Below are 27,938 nucleotides of genomic sequence, written 5' to 3' on the forward strand. Positions count from 1 at the left end.
ATATATATATATATATATATATATATATATATACGAAGAAACCAATAAATGTGTGTGTATAGATATTGAGCTTAGAGTATCTAACACACATAATATAAAATCTAAACTAAATATACCCAAGCTAGATCTTGATATTCATTGAGCTCAACTTGATACACGTTACGGATGAAGCTAAACTTGGATCTTGAACTATAATTGTACGATGCTTCACTCCACAATTCCGCCAACCTCCTCTTGATATGATCGTGTAGGCTTAATCCATCCAACCTCCAACTACGTTGTTTGCCTAGAATAAATACAAAAATACAAACACTAGACAAACAACATTAGTTGTAAATTGTTTGTTAAACATTATCAAAACAAGAAGGCCAACAGTAGGAAGTCTAATGTATGCTCAAGTGTGTACGCGTTCGGATATTGCGTACATTGTTGGGATGTTAGGCAGATACTTAAGCAACCCTGATATGGAACATTAGATAGCAGTCAAAAGGGTTATTAATTATTTTCAGAAAACAAAAAATTATATGCTCACATATAGAAAGTCAGAACAGTTGGAGGTCATTGGGTACTCTGATTCTGATTTTGCTGGATGTCAAGATAGCAGAAAGTCTACATCAGGCTATATTTATTTGTTAGCAGAATGAGCTATATCATGGAAAATTGTCAAACAGACAATTGTAGCTTTCTCCACTATGACAACAGAGTTTGTAGCTTACTATAAGGCATCCAATAATGGGATATGGTTGTGAAATTTTGTCACTGGACTACGCATTCTGGAAAAGGTTGAAAGACCACTAAAGTTAATTTGTGATAATAAATCAGCAGTGATGTATTTCAATAACAACAGGAGCTTAACTAAGTCAAAACATATTGATATCAAGTTCCTGGTTATGAAAGAAAGGGTGCAAAGTGGACAGATATCCATAGAGCACATTAGGACAAACTCTATGATAGCTAACCTTCTTACTAAAGGATTACCACCTAAGGTCTTTCATGAGCACACTGCTCATATGGGTGTGGTGTTATTTGAGGATATCTTGATTTAGTGGGAGTTTGTAATTTTAGTGCTTTATGTTTGGTTGTATTGTCTGACCAGAATAAAGTATTCGGTTAAAACACTCTGTTACATTATGTTGGTTTTGACCTCACTAAAGTTTAAGGAGGACCAGTTGAAAATAGACATGTACCGATCACGTTGCATATAATTTTCATGTTGCATATCCATGATTGATCTATGTTATTCGATTGTATTGGTATATATGACCATTGATGGGCCGAGTCACGATAAATATGACGAATGACGCTTTAATCCTATATTGTTATAATCAATGGACGAGATTGTTTGGAAATACCCTTATCTATGATAGTAATTTTTTTAGCTCATAAGGTTGTACACACTTTTGAATATATGTTACCCAATGTTTTCGTCGAAAGTTGATGCTATTGTGGAATTCATTATATCTTCGATAGATTACAACGAATTCAAAAGAAAATAGTCTTTTTATAAGACCTCTTTTACACAATAAAAGGAAAATTACAAAATAGTCTTTTTATAAGACCTCTTTTACACAATAAAAGGAAAATTACAACTCTCTAGAAAATAACACAGAAATTGTTTATCGATTCCTGTTTACAACTCTCTAGAAAATAACACAGAAATTGTTTATCGATTCCTGTTTTGTGGGACTTTGCCTGTGCCAGGAGTGCGTTAGCTCGTGGACCACCGATTCACAAGATCCTGATTGGATTGTGAAAGTTTTGGAGATTCTTTCTTTGTTTATCCAAGTAAGAATTTGAAGCGAATATCTTATCGATGTAAGATGTTCACTCTTCCAAAGATCAAGTCTGAGCTTAGATCTCTATGAATCACCAAACGCTGTTTATGAAAGATGAATACTCTCTCTTTCTTACTCAAAATCACCAAAAACTCAAGTCTCTATGCTCCAATCTGCTCTCCTCCCTTTTTTCCATGTATATGGAGGTATTTATAGTGATAAAGGTGCATAACTGCTGAAATGGGGGTGAAATAACCAACCAGCCATATTCTCTTTAGGCGCGTCAGTCAGAGGTGACGCGGTTGAAGAAGTGCCTTTGGCGCGGCAGCCATAGGTAGCCCGGCTGAAGAAAAATCTTTTGGCGTGACAGCCGGGGGTGACGCGGCTAAAGGAGCGGTTACCCCTCCGTTTTGTAACCGCCATCCCACGATTTTTAACTCCTTAAATGCCACGATTTTCGTGGGTAGTGGGCATGATTTTCGCTCGTAACTGCTTCCTCCACATTTATAAGTGATCCCCAGTAATTAATAAGCTATGTGGGCCGCACAAAACTCGAGAAAACTATCAAAAATAATATTTTCAGCTTCTCAGTGGGCGCGACAGTGGGCGGTGACGCGCATTGCCGCGACAGTTACCACTGTCGCGCACCTCTCGGGTATTTTAGCTCTAACTTCTTTATCGGATATCAGAATAAGGTGATCCAAGATACATTGGAAATCTAACGAAGAGGTCTACAACTTTTATCTTTTGAGCTTCTTCATATTTGGATCATATCATGACTTAAATGTGTGATACATTGCCGTGACAGTCGCTGCTGACGCGCACCTCCGAGACCGTTTGTGCTGTCTTGGGTATTTTGGCTCTAACTTCCTCGTCCGATGTCGGAATAAGGTGATCTAAGATGCATTGGAAAGCTAGCGAAGAGCTATAGAAATTTCCATAGGCAAGACACTCTCTTTGCTTCTTTTGGCTTTGGATGATCTCCTCTGACTTAGATAGTGACATTCATACCTATAGGCATTTTTAGACGCTTACAGATACCCCCTCCAAAGTATCTCAGACTCGTTCTTTTATAGAGGAGTCTGGGACACTTTGGATAAGATAGGTTTAATTTCTAACCCCTTCAATACTTAGTTGAGGAGATCGTGTAAAAGAACCTGCAGACAGCTTCAACTCTTGATTTCTTCATCTTTTAGTCTACTCAGTGCTTTGTAGAATAGCTAAAAATTTTCTGGTACTGCGTTTGTCGCTTGACCGTTGTCAAAATCTTGAACTAAAGCTGGTGTTGAAGAACGGAGGAATATTTTATACTCATATACCATATCGGAGTGTTCATGAAATAGTTTAACCTCATATACTCGTTGGGAGGTAATCAGGTTATCCCTAAGAATATTCTACGTGATATTCTCCAGAAACTTCCTGTTGAGGGTAGGGAAACAGTTTAGACTCGTGTACCTATTAGAGTATCTTGGTCTCTTTTTTGTTGGTAGAGATGAACCCGATGATTGAGAGGAAGAATTTTATATTCTATCTCCTAGTCTCTTGTTTGTTGGTAGGGATAAACCCAAAATCAGAGAGGAAGAATTTTGTATTCTTTCTCCTGGTCTCTTGTTTGTTGGTAGAGATAAATCCAAAATCGGAAAGGAAGAATTTTGTATTCTATCTCCTGGTCTCTTGTTTGTTGGTAGAGATAAACCCAAAATCAGAGAGGAAGAATTTTATATTCTATCTCCTGATTTCTTGTTTGTTGGTAGAGATAAACCCAAAATCAGGGAGGAAGAATTTTATATTCTATCTCCCGTTGCAAAAGAAACTCAAAGTGGGATCTTCACATTAAGAATCTGAAAAGGTGAAACTAAGAGTGGGCTCTTCACTCCGAGAATCAAGAGGATATAGATAACCCTAACTGTTTAAAGGTTTGACCAAATGAGAATTTGAGATGATCCTAACTGTTTAAAGGTTTGATCGTTCAATTTGTGGACCTCTTGTTCATGGAAGGAATCGAGAGGGGATTTTAACTTTGGTCCTAACTGTTTAAAGATTTGACCATGTGGGAGTTTGATACGATCCTAACTGTTTAAAGGTTTGATCGCTCAATTTGTGGACCTCTCGTTCATGGAAGGAATCGAGAGGGGATTTTGGCTTTGGTCCTAACTGTTTAAAGGTTTGACCATGTGGGAGTTTGATACGATCCTAACTGTTTAAAGGTTTGATCGCTCAATTTGTGGACCTCTCGTTCATGGAAGGAATCGAGAGAGGATTTTGGCTTTGGTCCTAAACCTCTCGTTCATGGAAGGAATCGAGAGAGGATTTTGGCTTTGGTCCTAACTGTTTAAAGGTTTGACCACGTGGGAGTTTAAGACGACCATAACTGTTTAAAGGTTTGATCGAGTGGGAGTTAGAGACGATCCTAACTGTTTAAAGGTTTGATCGTTCAATTTGTGGAGTTCTCGTTCATATAAGGAATCGAGAAGGGATTTTGGTTTTGATCCTAATTGTTTAAAGGTTTGACCAAGAAAGACTTTGGGACGATCCTAACTATTTAAAGGTTTGATCGTTCAATTTGTGGGCCTCTCATTCATTGGAGGAATTGAGAGGGGATTTTAGCTTTGGTCCTGACTGTTTAAAGGTTTGACCAAATGGGGATTGCCAATTGTCATGGATTGAAATTTTAGGTGTTGTGCCAGAGCTCAACAGTGGGAGTGTTAAAGACTTGGACACAGCGGGAGTTTGGATAGATTTAACCACGAAGCATTTTGGTGGACCCACCGTCAATTGATTTGATCGGTGAGGGATTTTATGGAGGAGGACTGTGAATCATCAAGCACTCCATAATTAGATCGTGGGAGTTTCGTGAGGAAAGACTGACCCTATGAGGTCATTGAATCTAATCTCAACGAAAGAGTGCTTGAAAAATAATAGTGGGAGTTGGCGGAATTGACCCCGATAATTAAGACCAACCAAGAATCGGATGGGAGAAAAGCAAATGGGACATGCTTCATTCTTAAAGGATTTCAGAGTTTTGTGAGGGAAGATCGACTTGATGAAGTCATTGAATCTCATCTCAATGAAAGAGTGCTCTGAAAATCATAGTGGGAGGGTTTTAATCATTTTGGACATGATTAAATAGTCACAGCGGGAGGTTCTTAATCATTTTTATCATGATTAAGAGTGGATTATTCAGATAATTAGTTTTCACTTTGAATAATCAATTAGTTTCAGGTTATCCTTAAGAATACCGTTAAATAGGTTATCCTGAATGTACTAGGAATAGTACTTTTTTCAGGAACTTCTCGTTTGTGAGCAATATTGCTGTTCTTGATATAGAATCAGGTCTTGATTCCTGCCTTCGTATTCAGCCATGATAACCTCGTATCCACCCCCGTCTTTTAGGTGAACCTGAGTCTAATCACATTTGGTTACATTATTAGAGCGCGTAATTTAAGGAAGCAGTTTTTTTAACCTCTTATATCAGTCGGAAGTTCGGGAAACAGTTTATACTCGTATACCCTTTGGAGTGTATAGAGAAGTAGTTTATACTCGTATACTCATCGGAGTCAGGGAAAACAGTTTATACTCGTGTACCCAATGGAGTATGAGTCTTCTTTACTTGTCTTGTTTCGCCGTTATGACGCCGGAGTCAATTAAGATTTGGATTTTGTTTTTAAGTCCAAAGCAAACCTTAGTAGGATGAAGAACCCTTCTGTGATATGCACAGTAGTTTGGATCCGTAATCCCTTCTGTGATATGCACAGTAGTTTGGATCCGTAATCCTCTTAGCTCCCTCCTGGTCTTTAATAGGTGGTAGCTCGATCTTGTCGCCCTCCTGGTCTTTAATAGGTGGTAGCTCGATCTTGTCGTTGGCGAGGAGGTATTTCAAGATGGCTGGAACTTCATCATCTTCGAAAAAATATTCCTTTTGGAACTTCAGATCGAGAGTCGCGTTCACAGCAATTGCAGATATCGTCGGTTGGCTTCTCTCAACTTTCTTTCTTTTAAGAAATTGTTCAGCTTGTTTACCGTGCATTTTCAAATCTTTTCAAGTTTTGGATGGTACGACCCCCAGGGCTTCCAGGACATCGATGGAGAAATTATTGTGGCATGTTTGCAGGATGAACTCCTCTGTAACAAGATCTCTGTAATTCATTACCTTGTTACGGAAGTGCTTAACAAAATTGTCGACTGACTCTCCGTTTTTTTGCTTCTCATCCAGAAGGGTTCCGATTGATACTTCGGTATCATCATCGAAGAAATTGCTGACGAATAAACTTTCCATATCATCCCAGCAATTGATGCTCCCTGGCTTAAGACGTCGGTACCAATCGAAGGCGGGCCCACGAAGGGTACCAATGAATGGCCGGACCATTAAAGCCTCGTTTCCAGAGATCATGCCCAAATGAGACTTGAAATAAATCAAGTGCTGAATAGGCGAGCTCTTCCCATCAAACGGTGTGAAGTTAATCAGATTGAACTTTGCCGGGTACGGTATTGAATCTCATTTTCTTGGATAGGGACACGGAATACCCGTCTTCTTTACTTTCTGAGCGGACATCAAAGCATTGACTTTGTTTTTAAGGTCTTGCATTTTCTTGTTCTCATCTTCATCTCTCTTTGAGTGATGTTGAGCAGAAATAATTGGGCCACCCACAGTGTTATTAAGAGGTGCAATTGAACCACCCCTAATATTATTATCATTGGGAGGTGTATCAGCCATAATGACTTCATCCACTTCTGGATCGCTGTCATCTATAACATTCTGAGTATGGCGGCTGGATTCAGCTCGCTGACTAGATTCCAGAGGTTAAAGCCGTTGAGCTTGCAATTCTCTCATTTGTTAGATAGCCAACTCCATCTCTATTTTCATTTCAGCTCTAATTTCTTCACGTTGCTTGGCTAGAGCTTCTTGAAGCATTTGAGCGAATTGATCAGGAGTGATTGTGAACACTTCTCTGGCTTGCCCTATGCTAGATATTGTATCATCCGAAGCAATCGCAGAACAAGTGTCCGAAAGTTCATCTTCTGAGGACATTCCTTCATGTATTTTCTTGTAATCCCTACGTCTGATGGCTCTTAACTGGAGTCGAGACATCCGTTGAGCAATTCTTAAATTGACTTTTCTTTCCGGGAAAAAGTCGGGATTTGATTCACTTGAATGCCGCTTAGATTTTCCTTTATCAGCCATGTTGATGGTGACTTCAGGGAATTCGTCATCTTGGACAGCTGATCTTCTATTGTGAAAATGTCTCGGCTTAGGCTTCGACATTTTGGTGAAAAGCCTCTAGAACACTGAGACTCTTTGCGGGATAGCTTCTCGTTTGGAGTAGTCACATTCCGACAGTACTGCTCTAATGAGTCGCATACAGAAACAATGAGAGCTCATTTCTCGGACAATCCTCTTCTGAGTTTTGTTCACACCCCCAGCTTGATAGTACAACTCATCGGTATAATTACCGGAGAATCCTATCGTCTCACACCCCCAGCTTGATAGTACAACTCATCGGTATAATTACCGGAGAATCCTATCGTCTGTTGGTATGACCCCCAAGGTATAACGATGTCTTTTGACAAACATGTCTTCTTCTGAGGATGTAAAGCCTTGTTGGCGTTCTCAGGATAACTTGTTGTCGCATTTGAGCGATCCAAGGTCACGTCAGGAGTCGCATGTTTAGAACCATGCCCTTGCGGGTGCAGAGTCTTAACGGGCTCCTGAGTTTCGTTACGAACTCCCAAACGAGTAAAAATTAGGGTTTTCCTATCCTAGAGTTGTTTTGACTTGATAGGAGGATACTTACGACTCCCAGTGTAAGAATCTATTTGGGGTTCATTCACCGGACCCAAACGTTCTTTGACTGGAATTCTACCTCGATCATCAGGTAAAGGACCAAGGCGATCCGCCATTGTGATCTTAAATTTTGACAAGTCGGGACTGACCCATGACTTCACTGGTAACATATCAGAAGTGATTGCACTAGACGAACCAGGAATGGATATCGACGGAGTCAAAAAAGAGGCATTGGAAGTTTCCTTTTTGCCGCCACAATGGAGACTACCGCGGTCGAAGAAGGTGCCTTGGCAGTAGGGATTACCGCGGTTGAAAGAGGTGCCGCAGCAGTGGAGACTATCGCGGTTGAAGAATGTGCCGCGGCAGTGAAGACTACCATGGTTGAAGGATTGATCCTGCTGATCCAATTTTTGTGTAAGTTTGGATTTGGGGATCCACACTTGGCTGGTTCTTGGTGATTTTTTAGACACCATTTCCTCCTTCTCTTCTTACATTTTTGTTGCAAAAGAGCACGGACATGAGCGGCGTTTGTACGACGCTTTTGTATACGTTCTTTGAGAGTTGAACGAACCCTTTTGACGAGAGTCCATTCCTCCATTGTGAGTTGTGCAGAGATATGAGTGGTTTGACGTTGAGGCGACTGAACCAATTGATGCTTCCTCGACTCTAGGTCCGCGTAGCAGCAAACCCCGTCGGTTTGTTCCAAGACCTTAACTATTTGACTAGCGAGGCGTTAGCATTGCCTCTGACGAGCTCTCTTCGTCAGAGTTGGCGAACTTTGATCGAACGATTCCTTAATTAGGGAGGAATCATTATGAGTAGAGCTTCCGGCTTTTGGGGTCGCCGGGATAATGTTGCAAGGGGAGGCCTCGGCAACGATTGGGTGAGAGTCTTCACCTTGGGCCTTCTTTGGCATGTAAGCGTTCTTCAATGATGAGATCCTCTTGTACTTGCGAGACAATGAAGATCTTGAAGAGGATGGTGAGAGATATTCCTCAAACTTGGTTTGGTCGAACTCGTACTCGACTGTGGATTCAACTGGGATCTTGATCGGCTGCGACACGACTGTCTCGGAAGTGAGACCGTTGGCTCCCACTGTGGTCGCCAGTTTGTTTTCGTCAAAAGTTGATGCTATTGTGAAATTCATTATATCTTCGGTCGATTATAACGAATTCAAAAGAAAATAGTCTTTTTATAAGACCTCTTTTACACAATAAAAGAAAAATTACAACTCTCTAGAAAATAACACAGAAATTGTTTATCGATTCCTGTTTTGTGGGACTTTACCTGTGCCGGGAGTGCGTTAGCTCGTGGACCACTGATTCACAAGATCCTGATTGGATTGCGAAGGTTTTGGGGATTCTTTCTTCGTTTATCGAAGTAAGAATTTAAAGCGGATATCTTATCGATGTAAGATGTTCACTCTTTCAAAGATCAAGTCTGAGCTTAGATCTCTAGGAATCACCAAACGCTGTTTATGAAAGATGAAGACTCTCTCTTTCTTGCTTAAAATCACCAAAAGCTCAAGTCTCTATGCTCCAATCTGCTCTCCTCCCTTTTTCGTGTATATGGAGGTATTTATAGTGATAAAGGTGCATAACTGCTGAAATGGGGGTGAAATAACCAACCAGCCATATTCCCTTTGGGCGCGTCAGTCAAAGGTGACGCGGTTGAAGAAGTGCCTTTGGCGCGGCAGCCATAGGTGGCGTGGCTGAAGAAAAATCTTTTGGCGCGACAGCCTAAAGGAGCGGTTACCCCTCCGTTTTGTAACCGCCATCCCACGACTTTTAACTCCTTAAATGCCACGATTTTCGTGGGTAGTGGGTATGATTTTCGCTCGTTACTGCTTCCCCCATGTTCATAAGTGACCCACAGTAGTTAATAAGCTATGTGGGCCGCACAAAACTCGAGAAAATTATCAAAAATAATGTTTTCAGCTTCTCAGTGGGCGCGGCAGTGGGCGGTGACGTGCATTGCCGCGGCAGTTACCACTGTCACGTACCTTCCGGGTATTTTAGTTCTAACTTCTTCATCCAATATCGGAATAAGGTGATCTAAGATGCATTAGAAAGCTGACGAAGAGATCTACAACTTTTGTTTTTTGAGCTTCTTCAGATTTGGATCATATCATGGCTTAAATGTGGGATACATTGCCACGGCAGTCGCTGCTGACGCGCACCTCCGAGACCATTTGTGCTGTCTCGGGTATTTTGGCTCTAACTTCCTCGTCCGATGTCGGAATGAGGTGATCCAAGATGTGTTGGAAAGCTAGCGAAGAGCTCTAGAACTTCCCATAGGCAAGACACTCTCTTTGCTTCTTTTGGCTTTGGATGATCTCCTCTGACTTAGATAGTTACATTCATACCTATAGGCATTTTTAGACGCCTACACCCAAGTGGGAGATTGTTGGATTAAATCTGATTATGGGCACATATGTAATTTTAGTGTGTAATGCTATCAGTTAAGGTTAACCCGTTAAAGTGATCAATTAAGTTAATTCGGGTTAATGGGTATTTAATTAAATCATGGGCTAAATGTGTAGATACCAGGTTATAATTATAATTTGATGAGGGATCAAATTATAAATGTACAACACCTATAAATAAGGGGTTATGGTCCCTAATCTAGGGTTAACATTATCTATTCTCTTAATCCCCATATAAAGAGATTCCAAAGGAGAGACCCTCAAGATTAGAAGATCAAACCCAAATTCAGATCCGTGCAAATTTGTCATGGATTTAGGTATTGCTTCCGCTCTTGTTGTTCTAATCTCTTTGAATTAATCATGGTTAAGTCTCAACAAATACAAGATGCTCTACCTATAAATTATACAATTTGGATTTAAAGGTAAATACAAAAAGTTAATTGAGTTTAAATATACAAGCAAAAGATGTTGAGTTTAATGATAAATCAGGGTAAATTTTTGGGCCTAGAAATATAAACCCCAAAATAAGAATATTGTACAGAGTCAAAACATTGATATGTTAAATATTTGATTGTGGACTTACCAAATGGTTACATTGGGTCCAAAAACATACTTTAATGGGAGAAATAGATAATTTAATACTTTCGGAAAGAAGTTCAAAGTTCACCAATATTTTAGCTGAGAGTAGGTCATTTAATCCATTCTTTTATTACCCTTTATCAACTAATCAAATTCTAAATCATCTACAAATAAAAACAGTGGCATTATTAGTATATATCACGAATTCAATGCACATATCAATAATATCTATTAGTACGAGTAGCTATTGTCTGCGAATGAACTAATAGATGATTACAATGATGACTGTAGTATACCGTTTTCTTTCCTCTCTATACGATATCCTAATTAAAGGGTTTGTTTTAGATTAATCCTGAAGAGACCTCTTGTACTATCGCCCAATTACGGATGGACCCTTTAATTAACTTTTGTAAATACGCAGCTGCATGCCATTTTTATGACTCTTTTTCTCTTAGGGCCTATTTCGCTCAAACACTCGGAAATGAGGTAGTGGAAATATGGTGTGGATATCAACTTTCCAACCTTTTCAGGGATTATCAAGGAGATGGTTTATATATGTTTATTTCGCATGGTTAAGAGTGGAGAATATTATGCGGAAACATATTTCCTTTGTTTGGTTTGAAAAGAAAACACCAACAATTACAATTGAATTCACATTTCCATTATTTAATTCATTCCCAACTGTCCAAGTACAACTTCCATATTATTTAGTCTACTTTATCTAATATCTAATTCACTTCGGTGAGATTTCCACACAATTTCGGAGCTTCTGGCTAGGTATTAGTTTTCCATGTTTTCTGACCTCTTTTCCACATTGAGTTTTTTTGAACTAAATACCTATAAAGAAAAACTATAGAAAACTTCAAATTTCGTACTTGAGGTGTGTCTAGTGCATGTAAATCATATTTGCATAATTTTATATGTGAACCAAATGGCCCCTGAGAGAAAGAGAAAATCATTTAACAAATAGCTCTCCTGAGGGTAAGCGTCAAAAAATTTCTATCAGGAAATCTATCTGAAATAATAGAACCATAGGGGTCTATCTGCAATTGGTACAGGGTCTTTCGGCAATTAACCCCTTTTTGCCCCCGCATGAAGTATATTGACTCATCTCACCCTGTAAAATGTTCGGTATGTCAGTTACCTTCAAGCCCCGCCTACAAAATTCAGCTGACATGCAACCCAAAGCCATCAAAACATGCATTTTCTCCTCCAACTCTTAATCCCCTCCAAACCCAAACCATTAACAAACCCTCTCCTCCTCAAATCCCTCACAACCTCAACACTCCCTCAAACCCCATCATCGTCGTCATCATCCCCCATTCTCAATCGCCAACCCAACCCCCTCTTCTTCCCCTACAAGACCCTCTTCTTCCACCTCAAGTCATCTCCCGACCTCCAAGAAACCAGAAAGCTGCATGCCCTTGTCATAGCCCATGGCCACCTCCACCAAAACTTCAGCCCGGTCTTAGGATCTCAACTTGTGCACACCTACATTTGCCTCAACAGTCTCCAAGAAGCCCTTTTGGTCTTTCACCATTTGCCCATAAAGAACTCCTTTGCATGGAATTCAGTCCTCAAGGGTCTTGTCGATGTGGGTCACTTCTGTGATGCACTGCGTTTGTATCATAGCATGATGAGTGAAGGGCTTGTGGCTGATAATTTCACATACCCGTTAGTCCTTAGAGCCTGTTCTGGCTTGTGTGATGTTGAACAAGGCGGGATTGTGGAGAAATCCATCGAATTTGATCGAATTCATCGCGGCTTGGAGCCTAATGTTTATACAAAGTGTGCACTTTTGGATATGTATGCGAAATGCGGTAGATTGATGGAAGCTCGGAGGGTGTTTGATGGAATGCCGGTAAAAGATATGGTCTTGTGGGGAGCGATAATTTGTGGAACAATGCAGAGTGGAGATTGGATGGAGGCAATGAGTTTATTTAGAAGGATGAGGTGGGAAGGGTTTAGGCTTGATTCGGTGATAGTGGCGATGGTTATTCCGGCTTGTGGTAAACTTGGAACCCTAGAATTGGGTATGGGTTTGCACTGTTGCGCTATGAGAAGTGGATTTGTCGACGATCTTTATGTTTCGAATGCTTTGATTGATATGTATGCAAAATGTGGGCATACTCATGTAGCTTCTTGTATTTTTCAGTGTATGGAGTTCAAGGATGTGGTCTCTTGGAGTAGTTTAATTGCGGGATACTCACAAAATTGTGAACATAGAAGGAGCATAGATTTGTTCATGGAGATGGTAGAAAATGGAATGAGTCCAAGCTCAGTTACTCTAGCTAGTGTTCTTCCTAGTTTGGCAGAACTCAAATTGATGAAACAAGCAAAAGAGATTCATAGTTATGTGATAAGGCATGGGTTCGAGCTGGATAGTTTTGTCGCAAGTGCACTGTTGGATCTTTACTGCAAATGTCAATCAATAAAAGAAGCTGAATTTATTTTCGATATCATGTTTCGTAGAGACATTGCTATAGCCAACTCTATGATCACAGGCTATGCCCTTAGTGGAGATATGGAGTCTGCCTTGAGAACATTACAAAGAATCAGAAAAATTGGATTGAGACCAAATTCTGTTACAATTGTGACCGTACTTCCACTCTGCAATCGCCTTACAATGCTGAACCACGGGAAGGAACTCCACGGTTATGTACTGCGAGGTGCTTTAGATTCTGAAATTTCTGTAAATAATTCATTAATTGATATGTACTGCAAGTGTGGATACCTTGAACATGGAAAGAGAGTTTTCGAGCAGATGATTGTTAGAGACATTATAACTTATAACACTGTAATTGGTGCATTCGGAATGCACGGGCTTGGCGACCAAGCAATCTTATTCTTCCAACTCATGAAGGAGGAGAGAGTTCATCCGGATAGAGTAACATTTATAGCATTATTATCAGCTTGTAGCCATTCCGGTCTCATTGAGAAGGGCTTATACTTCAACGATTCCATGAGAAGAGACTATGGTATAGTTCCAGATATGGAGCATTACTCCTGTATGGTTGATCTCTATGGCAGAGCTGGGTACTTAGACGATGCATGGAATTTTATCAAAAAAATGCCAATGGAGCCTGGAATCGATGTGTTGGGAAGCTTATTAGGAGCTTGTCGTGTTCGTCAAAGGATCGATCTCGCTGAGCTCATATCGAACCGAATTTTTGAGAAGAAACTAGAAGATCCAGGGTATTATGTTCTTATGTCCAATATGTATGCTGATGCTAAGAGATGGGAAGATGTGAAGAAGGTTAGAGCAGTTGTGAAAGAGAAGGGGTTGATGAAGAAACCCGGCATTAGCTGGATACAAATTGGATGGCATGTTCATTCATTCCTTGCACGAGATAGGTCACACCCACAATTTGATAAAATGTGCCAGATCATGGTTGTCTTGATCCTAGATATGAAGGATGAGGGATATGTTCCAGGCATAAGATATTTGTATAATTTAGGAGGAGGGGATGAGGATATAGGTGTAACAGAAATAACACTGTAATATTGATGATTTTGCCCCACTTCATAAAGCTATAAAATGCGGTGCTTTTTAGATGATGGTCCCTCAAATCTTCTCTGATTTGATATCAGTTCCTCACATCATTGAAATTGCAGGTAGGTCCCCTAAATCATAAGCATATTTGCAAGTTGGTCCTTGTAGTTGACTTACGTTATATTTGAGGAGAAACCACCCTTGAAGGTAACCTTTTGCGCAGTGCGTTTGACCAACCCATTTCTCAACGAGTTTAAACCCATAATCCACAAACTAAAAACTCAAAGCCACATTCATCTTCTCCGACAGTACAAAATCTCCTTAACCCAATTCTCATATTGCCCATGGTCGTCTTCCCTTAGAAAGTGATCACTGGGAGGTATTTTAGTAACTACGTTAGGTTGTGTAAACCATGATTTATAAATTTAACAGAGGGACCAAGTTGCGGTAACCCTCATGACTTGAGGAACCTATCATTAATTTCAATGACGGGGAATAATATCAAATTATGAAAGATTTAAGGGACCAATATCTAAAACCCCCTAATTTTAAGATCAAGACAGTTGCTCTCTATCTCTGTCCTGAAGAGAGACAGGATTTGTTCCTTCTCCTGGATTATTAGAGCTGTGTATCTTCTGAGAAGTGATGCTTAAATTCATAACAGTCCCTAACAAGCGCCCATGGCTACCGGTTAGGAAAACCCAATTCTTAAAAGGGAAAATTTACAAAATAGACCATTTTTATAAAATATATAGCGAAATATACCACTTTGAAAAATAATTAGCAAAATAGACCTCTTTTGAAAAAAAGAGGTCGATTTTGAAAAACAATGCTCAGAAAACATACGGGACTACTAGTCCCGTATGTTTAGAGCCAACTAATCACGGATTAGTGACTCAGAAAACATACGGGACTAGTAGTCCCGTATGTTTTCTGAGTAGAAAATTTTACTAATCCGTGATTAAAACATACGGGACTAGTAGTCCCGTATGTTTTCTGAGCTGTTTTGCAAAATAGACCTCTTTTTGGCCTGTTGGCCAAAAAGAAATGTATTTTGCTAATTATTTAGCAAAACGGTCTATTTTGCAAAATAATTAGCAAAAACGGTCTATTTTGCAATTTTCCCCTTCTTAAAATGATCTGCTGATTTTATCTTAGAGAGAAAAATTGACAGTAATTTGCCTTCTACAGAGTAAGATGTGTGATTTTTTGGTATCATTTTGCAAAACTGGTTTGTTTCTAAAATACTTCATCCAGTTCCATTGGTGTTTCTAATTTACTGGGATTAGTTGGTGGAGATCCTTTGACTTGATTTTGAAGAGGAGGATGCAGCTTTTTACTTACTTCAGGAATTTAGCGTGAACACACCAAAAGAACTTTCTGAAGGTAAACGCCTGATATGATTATGATTACGTCGATACTTCTGTTGTCGGCAAAGACCGAGGCTATGCTCATCTCGGTCAACTTGAAATTTTATCCTTTGAGAGCCATTTCAACATTCAGAGCCACCTAAAAGCGGGTAAAATTTTAGGAAAATGCTAGAGGCTCCCTAACCACACACCTATCTCACTACGGTGCACTGGGGTCCACGTGAGAATTTTAAAAAAAATCTCGTAGGTTGGACCCTAGTGCACTGTAGCGAGAGTAGTGTGGATGGGGTGTAACTGTAACGCCTTTCAAAATTTTAAGGATATGGCAAATGATCAGGGCGAGGAATCTTGAAGATAAGATTTTCTTCACCAAATTCTTAAAATAATGATAGGGTAGGTTACCAAAAAAGGAAAGAGAATAACTGAAATCATTGCCACAAAGCGAAAAACGCTATCTGAATTTAAATAATATAATCATCAAACAGGTCATATCTAAGGCTAAACGATAACCTCCTCCTGTATTTTGAAACAAATATTCAGAAGTGATTTTACTTGTCCTTTTCCAACATTCACCAATCTATACATAGGTCCAGCTAAAAAATAATAATTAATTAATTAAATTACAAGAATTGCAAAAATTAAGAAGAATCAAATGAAGAGAAACTATCTATTAATTACTACTAAGAAAAATCTTATATATAGGTGCATAATCACCCCTCTTAGTACATTAAACAGCTGCTCTCTTCTCAGTGACACACAATAAAAGCTTTCCCCTTCACCTCCCAAAACTATCACGTCCATCTTGTTTATACAAAGCAGGTGGTTACTTGGAATCCGTATAGCTTCTGTCTACTCACCACCTTAAAACCAAAACCTGCACAAAATTCAACCCCTTGAGTCAGCATAGCTAAATTTTGCTATTATAACCTAAGCCCATGCATGATGCGTCCATACTCCTAATGAAACAGCGAACATACCTATATTCGCTAGTTATGTCTACTTGACGCATTCCCATTTTCATTTATAGTGTTTTTTGTTGCATTTTCAGTGACATGCGATGCTTGGTTACTGATTTGCACCAAGTTTGCCTGATCAGAAGCAACAAGAACTAATTAGACCGAGGATTACAAACAGAAACATTATGTCGAGAATCATTTTTTAAGGGTTAATTGTGGATAGAGCCGCTATACAGTAGCCAAATTGAAATTAATACTCCTATAGTCCTATTGTTGCAAATAGACCCCCTAAAAGAGTTATATTGTTACAGATGGACCCCCTGAGTGAAAATCTTTTGCTGCAGATAGGCCCCTTGAAAAGGGTTTAAAAAAAATCACTCGGTGGGTCTATCTGCAACAATGGAACTATAGGGATAGTAAGTTCAGTTTGGCAATAGTACAAGGGGTCTATCCGCAATTAACCCTTTTTGTAAATGAAAAGATATCACAACCTGCGACTCGCTTTTGCTTGTTTCTCGCTGTGCTTGATCTTTGCACATTGATGAAGGACCTGAATCTGAAACTTGCAATGGATTTGCTATCATTCCTGGTACTTCATTTACTGAGTTCCCTTTTGCTCTAGGGACAGACAAAGGATTGAAGAGTGGCGCACGAGGCAATGGCACGGGGAGTCCCTGCCCGTGACCTGGGATTCCGAACAACTGAAGACCTGCAGATCCTGGTATCCCAACCGAAGTGCAAGGGAATTGCGACGTGTGCATCGATGGTACTGGAATCAATGGGCAATTTGGGGAGCTATTCATGTCGAGCATTCCCATTCCGTAACTCAATCCCATGCCCATTCCCATTCCTACACCCATTGGCGAGAAATGAGTCATGGTTGGTGCACGAATATGTTGCATCCCTGGTGGTAACATCATAGGAGGCATGCATAGTCCACTCCCCATAGACATCATCTGTGTTTACCAGTGGTGTCCCCATATAACTTCTTAGTGCATTAAAAGTAAATATATTAAGGGTAAACACACGTATACATTGGCAATTTTTCAACTTTATCCTTGTTAACGTTGTTATCCTAATTCTAGTAGTGTGCTACGTAGTACATACAGGTGAAAATAAATAAAGGTATCTATAAAGTACGCAATCCAGTGGTCATGTGACATCACTTGACACTGTACAGATCAGGCATTGCTAATTAGGATGGCACAATATTTACCTGAACTTGTAGCTGAAGGGTTTTAAGGTACTCGATGGCCTCGTCAAGCATTGAAGCTTTGTCCACCTTGAAAATGAAATATAATCTCTTCCATTACATCTACATGCATCCAATAACAATGAAAACTGTAGTAGCAAGAAGCAAGAGTTAACCTTGTTGCAATTGGGTATAAGCTCCTGCAACGCGCGCATTTTCTCATTTATTCTATCTCTTCGCCTCTGTTCATAAGAAAATCACACTACATTGAGCATTCCTAGCCCAAATCAAGAAAGCAATCACGGTAGAGAATGAAAATTTGCAGTATTCACTTACTCTTTCTGACAAATTATGAACTTCAGCAGCACGACTTCGCTTTGTCCCTGTACGTCCTCGCCCTGCAGACGGTTTTTTTAAACCAGTTGAGTCATCGTCAGGATCCTGTCACAAAGAAATTAAAAAACATTAAGTTGCATAATATTTAAAACCCAGAATTCTTCTTCTTTTTTAATACATACTTCACTATGATACCCAGATTCATCTCCTTCTCGGTTTTTTCTTTTCGCTGTGTGTTTCGGATCATTTGACTCAGCCCCTGCACTGTTGCCTGAGCACACAGAAGAAGCAACAACTGCTTCAGGACCCTTTTCAGCCTCATTTCTTCCGACTGTAACACTGGCTGCAAAGCTTGAGCTCTGATTATTCTTATTATTACAAATAGCCTCTGTTCTCTGTTCGGCCAAAACTACATCCTCTTTACCCTTTTCATTTGATCTCACCTCCACTTTGTGCGAATTCAAACCTGAATTCCCTCGTAATCCACTAGATTCGATCAATGTTGATTCCATAGGATTAGTACTGGCAGTAGCCGAAGACACCTTCTCATTTGTTTTCAACCGATCTACGCTCTTATTATTAGCTCTAACGAGCGAAGGAGGCCTCGAAAATTGAGAGAAATTCATCAAGCCAACGCCATTGCCCGCTGCCAAAGGCTTTGAAACTGATACCAAATCTGGCTTCTGAAAATGGCCATGGTGAGTACTACTAGTCCCACTCCCGCCAGCACCAAAACCTGTCACTCTCGATTTTAGATTCCCAACCGAACCCTGGCATTGCTGCGGCAAATTGTTGCCCCTAATCTTACTAGGGTCTGAACCATCTCTGAGAGCTCTAGAGCTATGACCGTTCTCTGCATTATGCAAGTCTTTAGCAGCACACCCATTGCTCCTCTCGATGGTTGGCGGATTTGAGCTAATGCCGACCAACTCAGAGAAGAACTCTGAGCAAAGAGGATCCTCAATTGGGTAATTGATCCAAGGGGTCATATCATCTTGGGCATTCAACCCTATATTGGCACAAGGCACAGCAGGAGATAGCTCATTAATCGTCGAATCGATACCCTCGAACTGGCCAAACTTTGGGATTGTGGGATATTTGCCATATTTATCCTGAGCTCTGAGGTTGGAGGAAGGGAAAGGAGTAGGATAAGAGCTCTTCTTTGGTCTATGTGATTGGCCTTGCATCACAATCTGGCCATTTTCCCATAGAAGCTCCACAAATTCATTATCAGGCCTACGGGCACATGAAAATATTAAGTCAACAAAATCTAAGAAAATTTATGAAAGGAACTTGAAGAAAAAAAAAAGAAGATAAAGACTTACATGAAGGAAGGGACATCAGATGTGCAAGTGAATATGTTGGATTGTGAAGATTCAAGCTTTTTCGTTGCAGCCCTATGAAATTCAGGGAGAGGCATGATGAACTAGAAATGAAGTGGGTTTTAAACTAAAAAACCCACTTTTCAAATTTTATTACTTCAGGAATCCTCTTCAAGAAACCAAATCATTTCTCATCTGAAGCTTCCACTCAAAAACTTTAGGACAGCCCTCTTTCAAAACAGTAAGAAATCAACAAAACTAGAAACCCATCAACTAAAACAAGAAAAATTTGATCTCCCCAGCACTTCGGAACATAACATCCATACAAAGAACTTATAGCCTAAATGTTCAAACTCTGAAATGAATCAAAAAAGGAAAAAGGGGGGCATGTAAAGCTTTGGTTTTCCAGGGGACCTCTCTCTTTTTCTCTCTCCCCTCTTGTTCTCACCAATTTCACAGAAATGATTGGTTTTGGGACCAAATCCGATGGCCAGCATCTGTTACTTGTGCCCGCAAGACTCTGGAGGAACAAAAGATAAGGTCCCCTGTCCTAATTCTGCAAAAAAAAAAAAACATTTTGAAGGAAAAAAAGTTTACTCATGTACTGTGATGGAATAAAGTAATAAGATTATTCTTCAGCATAAAAAGGGGAATAAAATATTGGGTTAGTCTATATGCCCACTCTCACTTCCAAATCAAATAAAAATTATTTGGAGGAGGAGCTTTGATGTGCTCATCATTGTAGGATTAAGGACATAGATTGACTTGTATTAAGATAACCCTTTATTTTAGTAGGCTTGGGTACCTTGTGGGGAGGATTTACTTTTGATAATAGTACAGGTTGTTTGGATTGTTGCGAGCTTTAGGAGGATCGAAACACACATTGGGGGAAACATAAAGGAGGATATATATATATATATATATATATATATATATATTATATATTTATATATTATATATATATATATATATATATATATATATATATATATTAGTAGGGATACTCTTACGCTAGGGAGAATTAGGTGTATTTTATTAAGGATGGATTGAACTTATATAAGAATGATTAAAGGCCTTGGATTGGAGGTTTGTTGTTGCCCTCAGTCACTTTCAAACTTAAATCACTATAATTAAGGATGTTTCCATGTTTGTTACAAGGGTTTAAGTTTTAGGATTTTCTCAAATAAAACTAGAAATTTTTATTTGTCCTGAAAAATCACCAAGAACTTCCATAGATCTGCCACGAAAACTATCGTATAGTTACAATTATAGTGGTTATAAGGGTTTAAGTTTTAGGATAAATATAATTCATAAGATAATTTTGAAAGAAATCTAAACGTGGTTCACATGGGGGCTTTTTTTTTTTTGTAAATTGTGATGCGAATATGACTCTCGTCTTTGAGAAGACAATTGAAATATCTCTAAACTCGACAGCTTATAATCTTCTACTTCACTGCCTTCCAACATCAGGCAACAGTCTCCAATGTGATCCACCCATCTCTCCGACTCGACCACATTACTCCGAGCTATATAAGCTCACATTTAAGAGAGTTGCTACAATCACACCCTAAACAATACCCCAACCACAGTCCTCTCTCGCTACAGTGCACTGGGGCCCACATGAGAATGAGTGTTGCTATAAGGATCCAAATAAGGGACCCAAGACATGGGACAGGTGAGGTGTCACCATCCGGTTGCATGATGCACTGTTCATGAACAGTGCATCATGCAACCGGATGGTGACACCTCACATATCTCATGCCTTGGGTCCCCTATTTGGGTCCCTGAGTCATTAATGCATGAGAATTTTAAAAAAAAATTCTCATGTGGACCCCAGTGCATTGTAACCAGAGAGGAGTGTGGTTGGAAGTGTGGTTTAAAGGTGCGTCTCTAGCATTTTCCCACATTTAAATACAAAGTAAGGACGCAAATTGTGGGGTCAATACACCCACGATTCTCCCCCATAATTGGCATCTTCCAATGACGTGATCCTTCTCCGATCGAACGACACCTGCACTTCACATCGGGATCAAGCCGTTCGCGTGCTTGCTGATCTACATAACGCTACACACTGAAGTCCCTTTCCAAGGGATAGCACGGCATCAAGAAGTCTATTCCCGTTGAGTTGGACGGTAGGTTGGCCCCATCTTACTCCAACAGGATAGAATTTTTAGAGCCTGAGGTTGAGCAGACGGTTCGAATTCGGTCAGCTTCGACAAATTTTGATCAACTCGGAAAAAGCAGCCTAGATTCAGAACCAACTGAATAAGCTTGGTTCGGTACTTCCGATTGGTTTGGACGTGAACCCATTCAGTGACGAAAATTGGCTTTTGTGCTAAAGGAAACGAGGGTTAAAAGACTGATTAAAAAAAAAGATGTAGATAAAAGAAATCACAATGCAAATCGAACTGGATAATAATAATAATAACAAATTAATGTAATTAAATTTTGTTATCCTCAGATATGGTGTAATCATCTGGGCAATCCTACTGTTTGTGTATCTCCACACGTGTAACTCTGAGATTACTGATTGTAATTACATGGATAACTATTCAATCTGACTACCTGTTAATAACATTTATTTAGTTTTTTTACTGATCTGGAGTTGTGGTTCAATGGTGGTTAGCGATAGTGTTTTGGCTAAGGTTATGATTAGGGTCATAGCAAAGATTACCAAAACAGTTTCATTGTTATAATCCGAATGATAACCCTAATAGACAGTAGTCTTTGCTATAATTCTTACCCAAACCCCTAATCCTAACCCTAACCAACAAACATCAAAACCCAAAATCAACAAAAAATACACGCCGTGAAGTTATAATTAATAATCTCAAGGTTAGTTGTGTACACAAATATCAGGGTTACCAATGTAATTACAGGATACCTCATGGTACTAGAATGTAATTAATCCTGTTAAAAAAATTAGAGGAACATAGAAAAATAAATCAATGGATCAATAAAAACGGATGCAGATTTTAGAGATCTAAGAGCAGTCAATTCGGACAGTTCGGATTTGAAGTTTTTTAACCCAAACCACAACAGAATAAAACTGAATAGCGTTGCCAAAAATTCGGTTGTTTATTTATCCCTATTAGAGACGTAGAACATGTTTGGTTGATAGGAAGTATGTGAAGTAAGTAGTAAAGAAAATATATTACTTATAAAATTAAGAAGTGGGAAGTAGTGGAAGTACTACTTTTTTGTTTGTTTCAAAAAAATTTGAAAGTAGGGGAAATAGTGTTTCTACCACTTTATTCACTTTTTTGTTTGGTAGCAATTATAAATATTGTTAGGCAGATAGAAAGATGATTGTTCGATATTTTATTTAGAAATTAAGCCATGCAATAACAAAAATGATTTTATTCCTAAATTGACTCAATTTCAGCTATTTCTAAGGTATTTCTGAGCCTTGAAGGAAGGAAAAAGATTCATGAAATAGAGATGACATGTTGGCACCACGACGGCTTTTAAGAAGTACTGGAAGTAAATTTTTTAGAGAATAAACATATTTTTCTTCTTGAAAGTAGCAAAAATAACTCATACTTTCTTTACTTCAGCTACTTCATAGGTACTTCCGTGCAAACAAACAAGCATGGTGAGGATTTTAAAACTTTTACAAAGTCCTAATCCATTACAGTTCAAATGTAACAACTAGCTTCAACCTTCACCTACCAAAGAAAACCAAGTAAAAACTATCTCACCATAAAAGAATCGAAATAGAGTTGGTGTTATCAAATACACCTTACTGAACTGATCAAAATTACTTGAAGATGATGTTTGAGCTTATATGGAGACAGGTTCATGTGTAAATTGTAATCTCTAGACACATTAATTGTAGTAGAGTGGCCCAGACATGGAGAAGGATGACAGTGAAATGTGTGCCAGAGGTTGATTAAAGTATGGACTTACAAAACATAGGATAAAGCCAAATAATCTCACAATCTCTGAATATACAGTCCAAAGATCAAATTTCTCCCAACTGAAGGATTCTTCTTAGGTAAAGCTTAAGCGTTGTACATAACATATATGCTTAGCACCACCTATCATGTCTGAACTTTTTCATTTGCATGGAAATGTCTCCTGGTTATCTGTGACCATCATTTTAATGCGACATGCAACAAAGCTTTGTATAGGACCATTGGTAATATGTTGCGGAGATCGCCCTTGTTATCTTACAAGAGTCGAACATACACTAACTATTGTGTATCTACAGATAACAATGACATAACTCCTTAATACAAAAGGGTCTAATTGCTAATGAGAAGTCTAGAAATAATAAGCAGCTAACATACTATAGCACATGTAATTAACCATATTATCTATCACCAGATTATATCCTTCATAATTGACCACACATCTTGTTGGGGATCAATGAAGCACACCAACAACACGCACAATAAAGAACGCAACAATCAACACAACATCGTATTTTTACATAGTTTGGCTAAACATGCATACATCGGCCAAACATGCCTAAATCCACGATCTCTCATCCTCTGTATTCACTACCTGATACAATCCATATGATCGACACAAGTTTTGCACATACAAACTTGAAAACCCTTGCACATCTCACATCTCTCAAGGAACTCGAGAACACCGATCACTTAAGAGTTCTAAGAGGATCCTCCTACTCACAAATGTTGGGGAAACCCCCGATGCCGAGATCCAATACCAAATAGCCGAGAGAGAAGAGCAAACACACCAAATCAATGCCACAAACAAGATACACCAGTTTTAACGTGGTTCGGCGAATGCCTACGTCCACGGAACAAGGAAGGGGGACTTTTTCACTATTAGAAATCAAGGGGATACAACTAGAGTTACAAATCTCACCAAAAACCCATAACAAATCACTCTTGATCTCTCCCAAATGCTCCAACAATAGAAGCCCACAAAACCTCTCTCAATGGTTGCTAAAACCCTCTTGCACTTTGCCCTAAAACGAGTTTTGGGTATTTATAGAAATCCCAAACGAAACGGGTCTAGAAACAGACTCAACCCAAAAATCGCATCGCGGTCGACCGCCATGGTCGACCGCGCAGGTATCGCGGTCGACCGCCATGGTATCGCATCAACTCCAGAGATTCACGCGGTCGACCGCCACGGTCGACCGCCAACTCCCAGAAGCTCAGAAACGATATGTGCACGAATGCGATCGACCGCCAGAATCCCGCGATCGACCGCCAGACTCTCAAAAGCACACCCATGCCTGTCCAAGCGGTCTTCTCCATACGCTCGCCATTTCTACAATTCTCCACCTCGGCGAACGTTTTTTTCAAAACTGAGCCGACACTAACCACACCAAAATGTCTCACTTGTTGCGTCCAGTACGCCATGGCAACAGACTCATGACAACGGACTCCATCCTCAACAAGTCGAGACTCATACGAGAGTGCGAACACTCACCCAAAACGATAGTGTCTACTCACCAAATCGGCCGCATCATAAAGACTATCTACGTATCCTCTTGCCCAAGGAATCAAGCCTTCACGTAGTTCACCCAAATGGCCTCCAAAGACCCTCAATCCAAAAGAAGAGTTTGCAACTCTTCACCAACATCAACACCCAATGTGCGACTGATAGCATCACCAATGACCCCAAATTGACACGATCCAAACACCTCCACCTGAGATGACCCAATGGCCATATCCAAGCTACATCCACCAGCTGCACTTGAATCTACCAACTCATCATCCGCATCCGAATCCAAATAACTCCCATGCTGTACTACCTTAGCTGGAATTCCAAACAATACAAAATGACCTGGAGTATGTGGAGTAATCTCCACCCAATATGGAGTAGCATCACCCTCCACCCGCTACGATATCCCACTGATCTGATCTACACTCTCTACCTACCGAGAGTCCAATGTGACACATCTGCTCCGAACAAACTCAGAAGCTCTCAACTGATAGCCAAAAGGGCCTCTGAATCCTAATCGTGCAATCGGATCCAATCTCACATCCACGATATGACCAAGTGATGGGTAGCCAAACATCCGACGTAACCCAAAGTCTGAAACAGCTCCACCAGATCTAACAACTCTCAATGTAGCAGTCGGTAACCTCATAAGATGGCCCAAACATGTCGAAACTCGAATACAAAATCCACTGCTTAACAACCAACGCCGATCGTCCTCCAAAAAGGAACAGCTTACCGAATCCGTCATCTCAACTCGTCGCCCCACTGTCTCCTCTCATACGAAGTGTCTCCAACTGTCATGAGCTCGACACAAATACAGGAAAGAACCCCTACTAGAACTAGTACGATGGGTAACCTTTCTACCAACACACCTCCTCCAACTGTTGCGGGCTACTAGGACTTCATACCAACGGGACTTGGTTGCAACCCATAAATGCCTAGTACAATCCTCAACATAGGAAACAAAATACCGATTACCTCCTAATAATGCCTCCTTGGAAGGCCCCCCAATGCTTGACTGAATACTTCCAATAAGACCCCTGATCGATGGATAGAAGTGTCAAACTCCACCTCGGTCTTCTCGCTCATCCCAACGTGCTCAAAAGACTTCAATCTACAGGTCACAGCACTCCTCAACAATCTATGCACGGCATAACCAATCATATATCCCAGCAACAAACAATACCACAGTCTAGCCAAAGAAGTCGTCAGCTCTCTATTAATTACCGTGCTCCCAAGCAAATAATACAAGTTGCTCCTTCTGACGCCCTTCATCATAATCATGGACCCCAATGTGACCTTCAAGTGTGCATCCGCCAAGATCACCCTATAGCATGCTGCCTCCAATGCCCCAAGTGAAATGATGTTCTTCTTCAATTGAGGAACGAACCTCACTTCAACCAACTCCCGAATCATCCCGTCACTCATCCGAATCCGAACTGTACTGATATCACCAATAGGGCATTTGTGATCATTGCTCATGAGCACAACATCCCCTCTTTTCAACTCCTGAAAGATGAAGAACCAATCCCTCCTAGGGCATATGTGATAAGTATCACCCGAATCCAACATCCACTCGGTGGAGTCGGCAACACCAACTGACGGAAGAGCTGTGCACGAATAGCCCGAAAAATCCAAAATCTGAAATGTCACCACTAGCATTGGAAACATTCAACTCTGAAGCTTGAATAGTTTTTCCCTTATTCTTCCCGGCTTACAATTTTGGGCATTCGGCTTTCCAATGTCCATTCTCTCTACAAAAGGCACACCTTATTCTTCCCGGCTTACAATTTTGGGCATTCGGCTTTCCAATGTCCATTCTCTCTACAAAAGGCACACTGATTCCTACCAACTGCAGTGGGCATTCGGCTTTCCAATGTCCATTCTCTCTACAAAAGGCACACTGATTCCTACCAACTGCAGGATGTGCCTCTCTAGACTACGATCTTCTACCACGGTTTGGACTCTTAGCTCTTACGACCAATACCCCCGCTACCGGCTCAATGGAAGTCTCTTTGTCCTTCTTTCGAAGTTGATAATTCACAAGTACTGCAGTGACCTCACTATACGAAAGAAATGTCTTCCTATTAATAAGAGTAAGGACGAAGGTTTCATATTCCTCGTCGGGCAAGGAACGCAACAATAGCAACGCCTTGTCCTCATCTTCAACCATAACATCTACATTCGTCAAATCCGTAAGAAGCTTAGTGTAGTGGTTCATGTGATCACTAATGGATGTCACATTCTTCAATTGGAAGCGATAAAACCTCATCTTCAAATGCAAACGATTTTCGATGCTCTTCGTCAAATACTTGCCCTCTAGGACTTCCCAAATCTTCTTAGCCAAAATCTCATTCATCACATCATATTTTAGATCTCGAGTGAGACAAGACCTAATCACACCACACGTCGTTCTATTCATTTTTTTTCCAAACCTTCTCATCAATGTCGTCTGGTTTCCCGTCCAACTCTAACGTTTCTTCTAAATTTTACACATTTAGCGCATCCAAGACTTCGCATCTCCAAAGTCTAAAATTATTTGTACCATCGAATTTCTCCACATCTATCTTCATAGAATGGATACTCAAACTTTGGATAGTCTTCACACTAGAAGAACCCTCCCCGCATTTATCTTTCCCGACCATATATCTCAAAACACCCAATCACAATTGTGGAACAAACACGAAATAGATCCAACTTGAAAAGATAGAAACTTTACCACAAAGATCCTACCTTTAACACCAACCAAAGCTCTAGATAAACTTTTCAACTGATCTACTCCTCCAAAAAAGCCCAAACGTTGCCTGGAGCTCTGATATCACTTGTTGGGAAAACCCCCGATGCCGAGATCCAATATCAAATAGCCGAGAGAGCAACACACCAAATCAATGTCACAAACAAGATACACCAGTTTTAACGTGGTTCGGCGAATGCCTACGTCCATGAGGCAATGAAGGGGGGGGTTTCACTATTAGAAATCAAGGGGATACAACTAGGGTTACAAATCTCACCAAAAACCCATAACAAATTACTCTTGATCTCTCCCAAATGCTCTAACAATAGAAGCCCACAAAACCCCTCTCAATGGCTGCTAAAATCCTCTTGCACTTTGCCCTAAAATGAGTTTTGAGTATTTATAGAAATCTCAAACGAAACGGGTCTGGAAACAGACTAAACCCAAAAACTACATCGCGGTCGACCGTCATGGTCGACTGCGCAGGCATCGCGGTTGACCGCCCCAACTCCAGAGGCTTTTCCAGATTACCGCCACGGTCGATCGCCAG

General features: G+C 40.1%; 2 protein-coding genes across 2 annotated transcripts; one reads left to right on the top strand and one right to left on the bottom strand.

Annotated features, from left to right (window-relative positions):
- LOC109850947 (pentatricopeptide repeat-containing protein At3g16610-like) lies at positions 11,713–14,099 on the top strand. Its single transcript, XM_020421030.1, has one exon. The coding sequence runs from the start codon at positions 11,760–11,762 to the stop codon at positions 14,061–14,063; it is 2,304 nt and encodes a 767-aa protein (XP_020276619.1). The 5' UTR covers positions 11,713–11,759; the 3' UTR covers positions 14,064–14,099.
- Positions 15,924–19,867, bottom strand: LOC109848277 (transcription factor PIF3-like). The gene is made up of 8 exons (XM_020417702.1): positions 19,234–19,867; positions 18,091–19,144; positions 17,909–18,013; positions 17,749–17,814; positions 17,597–17,662; positions 16,872–17,336; positions 16,402–16,512; positions 15,924–16,298 (listed from the first exon to the last, which is right to left on the bottom strand). The coding sequence occupies exons 1-7, from the start codon at positions 19,326–19,328 to the stop codon at positions 16,411–16,413; spliced, it is 1,953 nt and encodes a 650-aa protein (XP_020273291.1). The 5' UTR covers positions 19,329–19,867; the 3' UTR covers positions 15,924–16,298; positions 16,402–16,410.

Source organism: Asparagus officinalis, chromosome 7 (genome assembly GCF_001876935.1).
Source record: "Asparagus officinalis chromosome 7, Aspof.V1, whole genome shotgun sequence".
Classification (NCBI taxonomy): Eukaryota; Viridiplantae; Streptophyta; class Magnoliopsida; order Asparagales; family Asparagaceae; genus Asparagus; species Asparagus officinalis.

Excerpts from the sequence above, each read along its gene's own strand:
- LOC109850947 (XM_020421030.1), top strand. The coding sequence starts at position 11,760 with ATGCATTTTCTCCTCCAACTCTTAATCCCCTCCAAACCCAAACCATTA.
- LOC109848277 (XM_020417702.1), bottom strand. The coding sequence starts at position 19,328 with ATGCCTCTCCCTGAATTTCATAGGGCTGCAACGAAAAAGCTTGAATCT. Across the intron at positions 18,014-18,090 it reads AATCTGGGTATCATAGTGAA|GATCCTGACGATGACTCAAC; the intron begins GTATGTATTAAA and ends TCTTTGTGACAG. Across the intron at positions 16,513-16,871 it reads CAAGCAAAAGCGAGTCGCAG|GCAAACTTGGTGCAAATCAG; the intron begins GTTGTGATATCT and ends GCTTCTGATCAG.